Here is a 15,225-nt window from a genome sequence, read left to right as displayed (position 1 = left end):
TATTTTGTATATTTGATATTACAGTTTTGTGAATTTTATATTACAGAAATTTGTCTTTTCAACAATTAATAAAGGCAATTCAAATCAACGTAATTAGATTACTTCACTTAAATTACTTAAGAAATCCCAATAATGTATACCGCACTAAGGATCGATCTGGCAACACAGGACAGGAAGCGTTGATGTTGCTATAGTAACGTCAACTGAAACCAGAGCGCACTTTCTGTTGCCAAGATGGTACATTGGAGTTTTCACAAGATTTTGCCATAAAGTTATAGTAGGTTGTTTTCACCACAACAAAACAAGAATGGCTCTATATGATCAGCGAGTAGAGTGGATTAAAACGGCAGTAGGTGTCACATTTGACCTCCCTGATTCGGGCTGCATTGACAAGTTGCTTGCCCGCGGTGACGGGGAGGACGAGCAGAAAATCCTGCAGTTTTTAAATGAAGTTACAAAAGAGGAAGAGACATCAACGCTGTTCTTCTTTAAGCATATAAGGGAGGTTGAAGTGGAAATCCATCAGGGTAAGTTAGGTTTTCATTTGTTTGCAGTTGGTATATCTATTAAAGCATTAAGCCCCCAAATGCAGTGGGTTACAGTGCATTTTATAACAGCAAAGGAGTGGCTGTTATAAGTGCACTGTAACCCACTGCTTCGAGGGGTTTATTACTTTTATACAACTGTTATTCCATATGCGTAGCTAGGTTTCATAAAATAAAGTAGATAAAATTATATTTAGGCTATGTTATGGGATCAGCCGTTATAAACTGGGGTCTTTTATAACGGCTTAGAACTCTGCTCAGCCAATCAGAATCAAGGACCAAAACTGACCGTTTTATTATGAGTATTCAAAACGGTGCGTTTCTAAAGCTGTACATACGTATTAAAACGTTGTATAACGACCAGCACACATACGTTAAATTCGAAATGTCTTTTTGTTCATTAAAGAAATTTGATTAAAAAAATACAACTTATAACTGCATGTGTAAGAGTTTGTAATTTCTTACTAAATACACACCAAGATTCACCAGAAGTTGAGGAGAATGGCACAGAGAGAAGTCAGTCCGTTGCTTCACAGCTATCACTCACCTCAAGCAGAGCGAAAACACCTGGGGACAGTAAGTGGGGTTTTGAATAGTTCATATTACCAGAAATAAATTGTTTAAAGTTACAAAATTGCTTAAAATATCTGAATTGTAATCCCATTACCACCATCTGAAGGAAAAAGAGAAGGTGAAAAAGGAAACATTCAGGAGTCCTTACACCCAACAGAGGACACTCAGATTCAGCATCTCTCCTCTGAGGGCCTGTCAGAGGCAACAAATGGGGATAAACCACCTCGCAATGTAATGCTCCATTATTAACCATAAAGATGTTTGTCTGTTTTAGGACAGTATAGAGATCCTGTCAGCTGTATTTTTTTGTGAGAATCTTGGTTAGATTTTGACAAAATTTGTGTTTGCAAGATTGAGATTCAGGTTCTGTATCAGGTTGAGCTCCATGTGGCTTTGAACAACATCCCAGAAAGGTTTTTGAAGAACACCGTTGTCTATTTTCTAAGGAACACTAACGGTAAGATGACAGAATCACTGTTTTATTTTCTTTGTGTGTATATTTGCTATATAACTGATATGTCTGCTGTTTTATACATCGCAGAAACTATCAGTGAACCTGCGGACTTAAATGAGGCAAATCATTTGATGCCCAAACTTATTGAGTTTGGCCGGATGAGTGGCCACCCCCTAAAGATCCTTAGAGGGCTTCTCAACCATGTGTGTGGCATAAAATCTCATCTTTGTTATAAATATAGATGCAGAAGAACAATATCTATTTTGAATTGTGTGTCTTTCTTGCCCATGCAGATCTATATCCCTCTTCTGTCAGCGCACCAGTTGAGCCTCACTGATGGTGGCTATAACGGAGCGGCTGGCATTCAAGATAATGACACAGTGGGTAAGATAAAAGCAGATGAAGAGCAGCAGCTACCTGAATCCCGTGGGGCTTTTGAGGTTCGGGATGAACTCCTCAGTGGCACATATAAGTTCTTGGGGGTCTTAGATAAAACCCTGCAACAGTTGGAAGGTATGCCGGTTACTCTCCCAAATGAAAGCAGTTATTTTTTTAAATATGCATTCAAATGTAAAAGTACTGTAATTGTCATATCAGAATGCAATATTGGGTTTTAACTTCTTTTCTGTTACAGGTGAATTTAAACTACACATTCCAGATCTTGATTTGGAGGGTGAGGTGGATGGGATTTTGTCCAATTTAGTGATGGTGGAGAAGCTGGAGCAGTGTGTGATGAACTGGCAGACACAAATCACTATTGTCCTTGAAGAGCAGAAAAGAAAGAAACCACAGGTCTGTGTGAAACCTGAAAGGCATAAGGGCATCAGTAGTTTTAACTACATTACTGAATGCTGCAAATCCATTGATTTCAGTGGGTATGTTGTGTTGAACATAGTAAGAAAATTGATATGATTTGTGGTGCTCTGGAAATTTAGTTTGATGTATTTCTGCTTAAATTAACTCATCCTGGCTGTTTCCACACCCTCAAAATAGATTTTGCGCATTCCTAGCTTGCTCTGCTGTGTAGGTGACTTAATCTAAATAAAGCATTATTTGTTATTCTTCATCATTTTGTCCGGTTAAATTGTCATTTTCAAATTTTTTGGCTTATTGCTTTCTCACCACTGAAGGGAAATGGTCCTTTGGCAGAGATCGACTTCTGGCGTGAACGTAGTGCTGTCATGAGTTGTGTAAATGAACAGCTGAAGCTGCCCGTGGTCAAGAAGATTGTGGATGTGATGATCCGTGCCGATTCCTTCACAGTGCAGGAGCTAGAAAAGACCATAGCAGAAATATCCAAATATTATGAGGAGTCCGCCAACATTGTACTATTTCTTAGAACATTGGAGAGGCAGTTTAAGGTAAGGAAGATCTTTAAATGAAAGTTTACTTGGAGCACCACCAGAGGTAAAAAAAGTAAATTGTTTTATTGATATTGATTTACAGAACCTTGTCACAGGGGTGGACTTCAAAGTGGTCTTAGACACTATTCCTGAGATTATGAATGGATTGCGTCTTATCTGGATATTATCCAGGCATTATAACTCAGATGAGCGAATGGCATCTCTGATGGAATGCATTGCCTGGGAACTGTCAGAGCGGGTTGCCAGAGTTGTGAACCTCCGTGTTCTTTTTAAGTTAGTAGGCAAAGTTTACATACGTATCTTAAACCACAAGCCAACTTTGACATACAGAAATAAAAACTTTCAAGCCATTCTTGTATGAGTTCTAAGTGATCTGTTTTATGTCATCTAGATTTTTTAAAGGTTATTAACATTGAACATGTTTTTACACTTGATTATTTCGAAGTTGCTGAAGACCATGTTTTTTAATCTGCTTTTGGTAATAAATAAAATGACACAATATGAATTTGTACTGATCTTTAATATTATGCAGAGACCAGAGGGTAGTGGCCAAAGCAAAGGCTCAGGGTGGAAGGCAAATCTTAGATCTGTGGAAGAGCTGTTATTTTGAGGTCCGTGCACGGATTGAGGGATCAGATCTCTGTTCCCGCTGGGAATTTGATCGCAAAAAACTGTTTGAAAAGACAGACTTTATGGCTTCAATCTGTTAGGATTTGTTCAACGTCTTGCAGGTTAGCTCTGTTTAAAATGACATAAAGAAATCTAAAAAAAATATCCCTTACACACAATAACTTTTATTTTCACTTATAGACTCTGGATGAGTTTTACATTATTTTTGGACCCGAATTAAAAGCGGTGACGGGTGATCCAAAGCGAATAGATGATGTTTTACGCCGAGTAGATTCCCTTGTCACGCCATTTGAGGAGCTTACCTTTGACCATTTCGACATCCGCAAGATGGGCAGTTGGAAGATGATCATGCAAGAATTCAAAACTGAAGTACAGGTACAGAATTGGTCAGAACTTGACGGATTAAAATCACTATTTTAATTTTGTATATTTGTAACATTTTTTCCTTTCATTAAAGGCTATTGAAGGAGAAGCTATCAATTTCATTGATCAGTCCTTCAAGTCGCTGCGTTCTGCATCTGCGGCCTTTGACCTGCTGCTGAAATTCAAGCACATCCGCTCCAGGGACGCCATTAACAATCAGCTGATGAAGAAGTTTAATGATATTCTCGCTCAGTATGACAAAGAGGTCCAAACTGTCGAAAAATCTTTAAAATTTTATTTTCATTACACAGTATTGTTGTATCTTCACAAGTATTGTTGTATCTTCTTTGGTGATTTTCTCATCTAGGTGGACTTTATAAGTGACCTATTTGTAAAGCAAAAAGATAATCCACCTCTGATCAAGAATCAGCCTCCTGTGGCAGGGGCAATCTATTGGGAGCGTTCGCTGATGGACCGCATGACAAGCCCTATCCAACGTTTCATGGAAATGAAAGAGATGATGGAGAGTGAAGAAGGCAAAGCAGTAAGTCTGCAGTCATCACCATTTTGTGCGGTGGAGAAAACAGGCCTTAGCATTTTGCAAATATAATTCATCATAAACATTACAAGGAGGGGGGAACCTGTTGAAAGCGAACCATCATATGAAGTCTTTTTATGTGACATGGTCAGCAAAGTAATTTCATGGCTAAGCTATATGGAGGAAATATATTGCTAAAACGTATATTGACTTTCTTCCTTTTCGTAGGTGAAAGCCAAATACGCAGAGGTGGCAAGTCGTATGAGAGACTATGAGATGCAGCGCTATCTTCACTGGAAAGCAGAAACTGAGAAGGCTCTTCCCGTCCTCTTGAAGAAAACTGTGCTACTCATGGTCAACAGCGATGGTGTCGTGTGTGCAGACTTCACAAAGCCAGATACTGTACGTTATTTACAGTAAAGTACATTGAGACATACAGTATTAGTCAGCTTTGATAAACAGATAACAGTGAAAAAATGAATACAGGTCATCATTTCTAATCTCTTTAAATGGCTGTGATTACAGGCGGCTCAGGGTACAGTGAGGAGTGTGGAGAAAGATGTGCGCTTCATTGTAAATTTTCCCTTTGAGCTGAAGGAAATCATATCTGAATCTACATACCTGGATCAGCTGGATTTTGCGATATCAGAACTGGCACAAAATGCTGCACTGCAGGAAGAAAAATTTCTGAGGTAACACCCCCAAGCTTCCCCAATAACTATTCATTCAATAAAATTCAAAAGATAATGTGGCTTTACTGGAAAATTAATCTCTATATTGATTAACTGACTTTATGTAAAGTGTGTGTTGACATTTTGACCCTCTTTCATGTACATTTACATTTAGTCATTAAGCAGACGCTTTTATCCAAAGCGACTAACAAATGAGGTAAACAACAGAAGCAATTGGAACAACATAAGGACAACAAAAAGCATAAGTGCAGTAAAACTGGTCTCATATAGCCTACCACAATAGACAAAGCTATTTTTTTAAGGATAGAAAGAGTAGAAGAGATAGAAGTCAGTACTGATCGGTCAGGTGTTGACGGAAGAGATGTGTTTTCAGCCGATTCTCAAAGATGGCCACAGAATCTGCTGATCTTGTAGCAGCGGGCAGATCTTTCCACAAATTTACAATGTTTTCACATGCAGGTACATAAATGGACTGCGGACATTAGTAAACCATTACCATTCTCTGATGGACAATCTAAATGATGCAGAGTTCTCACTGATGACTGAACAGGTGCAAGAACTGAGAAAAGTGCTGCACTATGGGTGCAAAAGACTCAACTGGAATTTCCTGAGTAAGTACAGTATCACATTATTTGCAATTGCCGTACCACTGTTTTTAATGTAAGTTTTAACATAGTTTCTTAAATTCAACCGTTCTAAAGGTATACCAGAATTCATTCAACGTGGAAACCAGGCCATTTCCAAGTTTGAGTCCCTTATGAATCAAATTCAGAAGAATGAAAAAGACATTGAAGACAAACTTAAATCTATTGAATCGGCAAACCTTTTCAAGTTCCCAGCACCAGTCAAAACAGGACACCTACCAGGTTAAGAGTGCTATGTGCATTTCCAATGGCTTGAGTGTCTAATTCTTTTGCGCTCCCGAAATGGGTTACAGTGTTATCTGGGTGTTGTTTTAGGCATAAAGGAGTTCTTTGACTTCATCGAGCTTGAGAGGACGAAGGTTGTGAATCTGCTGGTGAATAAGTATGCAGCAATCAGTCCTCTTCTCACCAAGATGGAGAGTTTGATCATGGGGACTAACACTGGCAAAGCCAAGCACATGGTTCTGTTTTACACTTACTGGGAGCACAAGATCTTCGACTCGCTCACCAAGATGGTGCTCAAGTAAGATTTATTTGATGTTCTCTTGCGCTCACAGTACGTATTTGTAAAGATATTGTGAATAATGTAGTTTGATGTTGTATTTTGTGAATGATGTTTTTCAGGAATATTCAAGCTTTTAACATGGCACTGATGGGCACAACACCACTCTTCCAAATTGACACCATCCTTGCCGCTCCTCAGATTGCATTGCATCCCAAGAGCACTGAGGTGTACAAGCTTATTAAACAGTGTGTCGGTGACTGTGTGGAGAGCACCAAGGTACACTCCAGGACTATATTTGGATAATCAGTGATCTATTTTTAATCAGAAAACATTTGCTTAGTAAAGTAGCACAAATCTGATATATTGGCATATCAGATTTAAAGGAGTACTTCACTTTAAAATAAGCCCCCATTGACTTTTCATAGTAGGAATAAAAATTACTATTGACAGTCAATGAGGGCTTATTTTGGGCTTATTTTATTCCTTTAAAACATTGTAGTTGTTTGTAGAATAAACAGCAAAGAGACACAAGGTTTGATAAACCAGATCCAACCCACATCTCTGTGTGGTTAGAAATGTAATAAAATTCAATAAAATCTGAATTTACCTCTGTTTACAGCAGGAAATAAAAAAAAGAAACAACCATTTACTTGATATTTGCCCTTCTGCTCACCTTTTCTTCTGTTTATATCTTTTGTAGCGATTTGTTCGCTGGATGCATGGCAGTTGCATCCAGTGTCCTCCACAGCACGTGGATGGTGAAGATAAGCCATTCATCTACACTTTTTACAGTGAAGTGTGTCAGGTTCCACAGATAAATGAGCAAGCCACGGCTGTCACCCAGAGTATGCAACGTCTCCTTAATGGAGTAAGCGTCTACCTCAAATACTGGATGAGCTACCGCTCACTCTGGAATCCCGATAAGGCTATCATCCTGGAAAAGTTTGCAGCCAAGAAGCCATCGTGCGTGATGTATGACGATAAGTTTCAGTTCTACATCAAGGTCAGCCAAGAGGTGGCGAGGCAGCCCTTGGTGAAGAATGAACACATCATCAGCCTGAACCTGGAGCCGCTGGCCCATGCCGTGCAGGAGAACGCCCAGGCGTGGGTCACTTCTCTGGGCAGGTTGCTCAATGACTCGGCACGAGAAGGACTTTTAATCCTCCGAAATGAGCTTGTGGTGAGTTATCTGCAAAGTTTATTCAATGTTGTCCTTAAACCAAATATTTACATTGTTTTCTTATGTTTTCTTATAATGCTTTTACTGTGAACAGAAATTGTCTGAAAATTTGAAGAGGAGTCCAAATACCTTGGAAGACCTGAAATTAGTTCTGGGTACCATCACGGATATCAGAGATATGTCCCTGTCAGTAGAAATGAGAGTCAGTGACATTCAAGAGAGATACAGAACACTCAGCATGTACAATGTGGAGGTGAGTTGTCCTGATATGGTTAAACTATCATCATTTATTGTTTATAAAAATGGATTGTTGGAAATTTAATTATTAATTAATTAATATCAATTTTATTGTGTTATCATGTTTTTATTGTGTTTTATTGTGTTAGTTAGCTGTATATATATATATATATATATATATATATATATTTAGTTATTATTACCAACTGCAGTTTGATTGATATCAATTGGAATGCACAATACAAATGTATAAAAAAAGGTTAAATACTGAGCTGTTTTTGAAAATTACCTCTTTAAATTTGTTACACATCTGTAATACTTTATTCTGGTTAGTTGCAACATTGACTATTACTGCTTAAATGTTTAATTTCTCTTCTTATGCCAACATGAATTTGTTACAAACAAGCGAATAAAAAAGACTCTTGTCCAGCCAATGACAATCAAGTCACTGAAATAACAAACATAAATAATAAACACATACTGTACAATGTTGTTTAATTATTAATTGTTTAATTTATTAACCTTTTTTTCCTAAAGGTTATAGAGGAAGAGTTGCAGCTGTCTGCAAACATTGGCAATATGTGGAGCGGACTGTTTATGGAGTCTAGACAGGTTGACCGCAGTCTGGGAAAAGTAAAGAGGACTTTTTCTGAGGTAGGCTTTTCCAATTACCAGTCATTTACATTATGCACAGTTATGTGTGTATGGAGCTAGTATATCTGCACTGATCAAGTTATTTTTCATTCTCAAATTCTAAGCTTAATCCTTAGAGAAATGCAACACACCTGGTTTGGGATTTTCCAAATATTCTTTCTCTCTTAGATTACTCTTAAGCAGACCGAGGAGTATAAACAGGAGCTCTCTATATTTGCAGAGAGTTTCAACATGCATGGGCCCGGAGCTGTAGGAGATGATCTAGAGAAAGGTAAGAGCCCCAGTGTACCTCTTTAGTTCTCCATAACGTGTCTTATCCACCGGTTATTAAATCAGGATGTTTGCTCTTATAGGATTGATGATCATGGACACCTACGAGACAGAGCTGGCTAAGGTAGAAGCAAGCCGTCAGGAACTGGCTAAAGCTGAGAAGCTGTTTGACCTGCCCATCACTATGTACCCAGCACTCCTCAATGTGCAGAAAGAGATGAAAGGCCTGAGACAAATCTATGAGATTTCTAAGGCCCAGAAGGTTAGTATCGCAATTAATAATACATTCTTAGTTATTGCGCGCATAGTTTAATGTATTGGTGTCTGTGTTTCTTAGACCGCAAAAGAAGAATGGTCACAGACCCTGTGGGTAAATCTAAAAATCGAAGTCCTCCAAGAGGGTATAGAAGGATTTATCAACATCTTGCGGAAGCTGCCGAAGGATGTGAGGGCTCTTCCTGTGTCTTTCTTCCTGGAGGGACGCTTGAAGGAATTCAAAGAGTCACTACCCCTTCTGTTAGATCTAAAGAATAAAGCTCTCAGAAACAGGTGATTAGTTTCAGGTGTTTTTTTTAAATAATATTTCAATATCAAGCATTAAGGTTAAGCATTGTTATGGTGGGCAGTCGTGGCCTAATGGTTAGAGAGTCGGACTCGTGACCAGAAGGTTGCCGGTTCGATTCTCAGGGCCAGGGTAACGACTGAGGTGCCCTTGAGCAAGGCACATTACCCCTACTTGCTCCCCGGGCGCTGCAGTGATAGCTGCCCACTGTACGGGTGTTCGTGTGTTCACGACTTGCTGTACGTGTGTTCACTACTCACTGGATGGGTTAAATGCAGAGGTCACATTTTGGGTATGGGTCACCATATCTGACAAATAAATCACTTTTACTTCACTTTATTTAAGGTGAGGTAGGTAGTCCTGTGTTAGATTGCCGGTTTTAATATGCTATAGAGCACATGAGACTCACACGTGCTCACTTGTTTTGTGCAGGCACTGGAAGAACCTCATGGAGAGGACAGGCACCAGCTTTGAGATGAACCCAGGCACCTTCACTCTGGAGAACATGTTCTCCATGGAACTGCACAAGTATGGCAACGTCATCAGTGACATTGTCAACTCAGCTGTGAAGGAGCTTGGCATTGAGAAGGTTAGAAATCTTTCTTATTCATATAAGCAAAAGGTTGAATCGCAATGCAAGTTCTTAAGAATGATGACAAATTGTGTTTTAAATAAGACGAATACTGTGGCAAGATATGATATAAGGTTACAAAGAGCATTTTTGTGTACTTTGCAGGGAGTGAAAGAAGTGGAGGAAACATGGGAGAATATGAAGTTCAATGTGCAGAGGTATATTAAAGGCACACATGAGCATGGGTTCATCCTCGGAGCTGTGGATGACATCCTCCAGCATCTGGATGACGATGCCATGAACCTGCAGAGTATGGCAGGCAGCCACTTTGTTGGACCGTTCCTGGCCACTGTCCAGCAGTGGGAGAAGAACCTGTCGCTCATTAGTGAAATTATTGAGGTCAGTGGGAAAAATCAGTTAGACCAGAGATAGTCTTATTATAGAGACATGGAAATGTCTGTAATACTTTCAATTGGAGAAACCGTAACGGCTAACAAAACCCATTGACATCCATTAAAAAAACTAGCATCTGGACTCCTGTCCTGCGTTCTGCTGAAGCCAGGGCGTTAGCATTAGCCGTATCACTTTTTAAGGCTTGCCATCTAGTGGCTTTGGTTAGACCCATAAAATAAATTACAAATACATTACATTGGCTTTTAGTGTTAGCCAAACCAAAAGATTTCATTCAATATATTCCAGTTTACTACTAAACATTGACCAAATAAACTTTTAACATACAGTATATAACATATATTTGATGCATTTAAATCATTGTCCTTTGGAAAAATGACCAAAATATTCAAGACTCATCTTGCACCCTGGGATGTATACAAAATAACGTTATTCATAATCTACCGTAATCATACTGCAACAATTACAATACCATGTTGTAAGTTGTGTTTCATCCAGTTGTCTTTGGTTGCTCTAAACATATAGCTTTGACTGTTATTAAACCCTTTTTATGTTATAATGGAGAACGGACACTTGGCTCAGGTCCACATAATAGTTTTTACTGTTACACTGAATTTTGTAGGTTTGGATGTTAGTCCAGCAAAAATGGATGTACCTGGAGAGCATCTTTATTGGAGGTGACATTCGCTCTCAACTACCCGAAGAAGCCAAAAAATTTGACAATATTGACAAAATGTTCAAAAAGGTGAGGCCTTTCACAACCATCACACGTTTTGTGGAAAACATTGAAAGGTATTGCGATGTTTATATTGACTTTTGGATACCTCCAGATAATGACGGACACTGTGAAGGACCCTGGCATTAAGAGGTGTTGTCTAGTTCCGAATCGCCTGACTGACCTCCACAACCTGAGCGATGGGTTAGAGCGCTGCCAGAAGAGCCTGAATGATTACCTTGATTCCAAACGGAACGCTTTTCCACGCTTCTTCTTCATCTCCGACGATGAGCTGCTCAGTATTCTGGGCAGCAGTGAGGCTACTTGTGTGCAGGAGCACATGATCAAGGTAATTTTACCATGTTTGCATTGGCGTTATTGTATATCATAGATGATTACTTCTGTCTATAAATTCTTTCAAATGTTTATGAAAGTGTAACTCACAGTGTGCGTACATACCCTATCACGCCCTGGATTTATCATTGTCTCAGATCATTAGCTGCAGAACAACTCCCAAACCTTAACTGTCGTTCTGCTGTGTGTCTCCACATGTGCTGCTGCTTTCTTCTGCAGATGTATGATAATATAGCAGCTCTGCGCTTTGATACGGGGACGAATGGAGAAATGGTGGCAAACGCGTTGGTGTCCGCGGAGGGTGAGGTGATGGAGCTCAAGCAGCCTGTACCTGCCGAGGGGCGCGTGGAGGACTGGATGACCGGAGTCCTGCTGGAGATGAGAAGAACTAACAGACTCATCACCAAAGAGGCTATTTACTTCTACAGTCATCAGAAGACAAGGTGAAGAAATGACTAGACCGCACTAAACCATTTACTGTTCCTCAAAATTGCTTGGTCATCAAAATAGTGCTTGTGAGAATTTGATCTGTATTAACATATTTGATAGCTTGTGAGATGTTTTGGTGTTAGTTTAATTATTAATAGTGCTCCGTTGTCTTCCTGTCTGTCTGTCAGGGTGGATTGGATGCTGGACTACCAGGGCATGGTGGTGCTGGCAGCCAATCAGGTGTGGTGGACGTGGGAGGTAGAAGATGTCTTCAAAAGGATAAATCATGGAGAAAAACAGGCGTTGAAACTGTATGCGAAGAAAATGCACCAGCAGATCAATGATCTGGTGAGACGCATCACGCAACCATTAAAGAAGAATGACAGACGCAAATTCAATACCGTCCTCATCATAGATGTCCATGCTAGGGACATTGTGGACACTTTTGTCAGAGACAGGTAAGAATTCTGTGCATTACTGTCAATTACTGACAGCAAAAGGGAATTATCCTCTCTAACATGCTTTTTGATGTGAACAGCATCACAGACGCCCGTGAGTTTGAATGGGAGAGTCAGTTAAGATTCTACTGGGTTAAGGAGCCAGATGAGCTGTTTGTGCGACAATGCAGCGCTCAGTTCTCCTACGGCTACGAGTATATGGGACTGAATGGACGGTTGGTCATTACTCCACTGACTGACCGTATCTATCTCACACTTACTCAGGTACTTCGTCTACACAGTTTTACAGCCCTAAGTGGTCTGAGTTGTGTATGTGTTATTAATATGAGGTTTGGTGCTCTCAGGCGTTGTCTATGTTCTTGGGGGGAGCTCCGGCTGGGCCTGCAGGCACAGGGAAAACAGAATCCACTAAAGATCTGGCCAAGGCTTTGGGGCTTTTGTGTGTTGTCACCAACTGTGGAGAGGGGATGGATTACATGGTAAGAGACCTCAGACTAAAAAAAAGCTTTGCTTAATATTATATATATGGTCAGATTATATATTGTAACATCGTTGTTTCTCTCTGTTCCCCAGGCGGTGGGAAAGATCCTCTCTGGTTTAGCTCAGTGCGGAGCCTGGGGCTGTTTTGATGAGTTTAACCGCATTGATGCCTCGGTGCTGTCTGTCATCTCCTCCCAGATCCAAACCATCCGAAACGCTCTCATGCTGCACCTCAAGAGGTTTCATGTGAGTTTATTACACCCTGTCCCTGTCAGGCTATGGAAATTTGAAATTATGTCAGGCTCTGACTGTCTCTTGTTTTTGTGTTGGTTAGTTTGAAGGCCAGGAGATCAGTCTGGACAACCGCATTGGCATCTTCATCACAATGAACCCCGGTTATGCTGGCCGCACAGAGTTGCCCGAGTCAGTGAAAGCTCTGTTCAGACCGGTAGTGGTCATCGTGCCGGACCTGCAGCAGATCTGTGAGATCATGCTCTTTTCGGAGGGCTTCCTCATGGCTAAGGTGAGGACTTCTTGTATGCAATTGAAAATTTGGAACGTCATTAAATGTCATTTGCTATTTAAGTGTTGGGGTCAACGGTTTGTTTAGAAGACACTTGTGCCATTAAAAGCCCAATGTGTAATTTTTTGGAGGATCTATTTAGAGAAATGCAATATCATACACATAACTGTTTTCAGAGTAGGGCTGTGCAAAAATATCAATACATGTAACTATCGCAAGATTTTTTTTAAATCATGTCATATACATACGGCCAAAAGTAAGTGAAGTGAGCATGGCGAAAAATATAAGAACGCTTGGAGCTCTCAGAGCTGATGTGTGGGTGTGCTTTGGTTTTCAAAATAAGTAATGGAGTAATGAGTTATATAAAATAATGCTGTTTGTTGGCTTCCCAAGTCATGACACAAGTCACTTGGCTACTGCAGTGCATTAGACAAAAAGTTTATTAAGAAAACTAACAATGACATTTATTGTGCTTTCACGGATGTGACACCAGCGCATTTACAGCACAGATGAAGCAGGGGTTTTATACTGCCCATGTTCATTGTTTTAACTGTAATGCACCACAACAGCCAAGTGACTTGCGTGAGCCACCTTATTCCCCTGTGCTACCCACTTGAGGGGCGCAATCCACAGTTTGAGAACCCAAACCTCTGATCTAAAGGTCCATGTATGTTTTTACACTTATCCTTACAGAAAACCCCCGGTGGTGCACAGCATGTTGTATTTCTAGCTCTTCTTTTTACATTTTCTAGTTAAAGTATTGTAATATATCGCAAATTTGTATCGTATCGAAATACATAGTAGTATATTGTATCGGCACTTGCCAAGCCCTACTTCAGAGGTGTTTAAAGACCTTACATAGTGTAGCGTTATGTTTTATTACCTTACAATGAGCTATTTCTTTCTACAAACAGTACATCGCGGGTCGCCTTACATAGAGTTTGCCATGTTGTTTCTACAGTAGCACTAAATGGACAAACTGCACAGAGCGCGTTTCGTATATCTCCTTCGAAAAAGAAATGAAAACGTGACAACATCTTAGCCCTGTGTCAGCCACCGTGGTGCTTCAAAAGGGAGGGGTGGATTGAGCTGTTGGTTGCAGTTCGCAATCTCACCACTAGATGTTGCTAAATTTCAAACTGGACCTTTTTACATTTACATTTAGTCATTTAGCGGACGCTTTTATCCAAAGCGACTTACAATGAGTTTAAGGAGCAATAAGCGATATGTCATACAGGAGCAATAATGCAATAGGTGCCAATACAAAGTAACTGGTTTCAACAAAAGCTAGACCACTACCTGTTGAGAGAAAGAGAGAGGGTTAGTGTTTTTTTGTCTGTCAAGTATTCACAGAAGAGATGGGTTTTAAGTAGTTTTTTGAATGTTGTGAGAGATGTGGTTGACCGGACCGAGTTAGGAAGAATGTTCCACCAGGAAGGAGTTGTGAATGAGAATGAGAATGAGCAGGAAAACGATTTACTGCCCTTTAAATACTGTTAAACATTTACACAACATTTACGTTGTGCCACCGGTCCTGGAGATGCCCAGCAAATCAAAGAGCCACTTTTTATTATCAATTATTATTGTCAAACAAAAGACAAATTGCTTAAATGATTTGCAGGTTTTGGCAAAGAAGATGACAGTGTTGTACAAACTGGCGCGCGAGCAGCTTTCCAAACAGTCCCACTATGACTTTGGTCTCAGAGCACTGAAGTCAGTGTTGGTCATGGCCGGAGAGCTGAAGAGAGGCTCACCTGACCTCAGTGAGGTACTGGTCTCTTTGCATACTTTCAATCCTTTAAACCACTTAAATGCTATGGTTTTCTTTGAATGTTTTTGTGATTTCTTTCCCCCTCTCTTTTAGGATGTTGTTTTGATGAGGGCTCTTAGAGATATGAATCTGCCCAAGTTTGTATTTGAGGATGTTCCTCTGTTCTTGGGCCTTATATCAGATCTGTTTCCTGGGCTCGGCTGCCCACGTGTCCGTTACCCCAGCTTAAATGATGCTGTGGAGGCCACCATGCAGGAGAACAAATATATTATGCTGCCCGACCAGGTTATTCTTCCTTCAGA

At 40.1% G+C, this 15,225-nt stretch overlaps 1 protein-coding gene across 1 annotated transcript in view; it reads left to right on the top strand.

Annotated features, from left to right (window-relative positions):
• Positions 1-307: 307 nt before the first annotated feature.
• Positions 308-15,225, top strand: part of dnah10 (dynein axonemal heavy chain 10) — a 31,225-nt gene continuing 16,307 nt past the window's right edge. The window contains 37 exon segments of the mRNA XM_057355716.1: positions 308-536; positions 996-1,121; positions 1,225-1,349; positions 1,470-1,575; positions 1,660-1,775; positions 1,866-2,085; positions 2,207-2,364; positions 2,703-2,933; positions 3,019-3,209; positions 3,469-3,667; positions 3,747-3,941; positions 4,024-4,194; positions 4,297-4,473; positions 4,696-4,869; positions 4,993-5,159; positions 5,619-5,770; positions 5,861-6,025; positions 6,119-6,326; positions 6,428-6,584; positions 7,009-7,488; positions 7,583-7,741; positions 8,263-8,379; positions 8,548-8,650; positions 8,733-8,911; positions 8,987-9,198; positions 9,644-9,800; positions 9,948-10,181; positions 10,816-10,938; positions 11,024-11,257; positions 11,482-11,705; positions 11,880-12,149; positions 12,230-12,413; positions 12,494-12,628; positions 12,723-12,875; positions 12,964-13,152; positions 14,774-14,920; positions 15,017-15,208. Coding sequence (XP_057211699.1) covers positions 308-536; positions 996-1,121; positions 1,225-1,349; positions 1,470-1,575; positions 1,660-1,775; positions 1,866-2,085; positions 2,207-2,364; positions 2,703-2,933; positions 3,019-3,209; positions 3,469-3,667; positions 3,747-3,941; positions 4,024-4,194; positions 4,297-4,473; positions 4,696-4,869; positions 4,993-5,159; positions 5,619-5,770; positions 5,861-6,025; positions 6,119-6,326; positions 6,428-6,584; positions 7,009-7,488; positions 7,583-7,741; positions 8,263-8,379; positions 8,548-8,650; positions 8,733-8,911; positions 8,987-9,198; positions 9,644-9,800; positions 9,948-10,181; positions 10,816-10,938; positions 11,024-11,257; positions 11,482-11,705; positions 11,880-12,149; positions 12,230-12,413; positions 12,494-12,628; positions 12,723-12,875; positions 12,964-13,152; positions 14,774-14,920; positions 15,017-15,208 — 6,759 coding nt within the window.

This window comes from Triplophysa rosa, linkage group LG2 (genome assembly GCF_024868665.1).
Source record: "Triplophysa rosa linkage group LG2, Trosa_1v2, whole genome shotgun sequence".
NCBI lineage: Eukaryota > Metazoa > Chordata > Actinopteri > Cypriniformes > Nemacheilidae > Triplophysa > Triplophysa rosa.
Note: the sequence above shows the minus strand (reverse complement) of the source record. Positions and strands in the feature narration are given on the sequence as shown.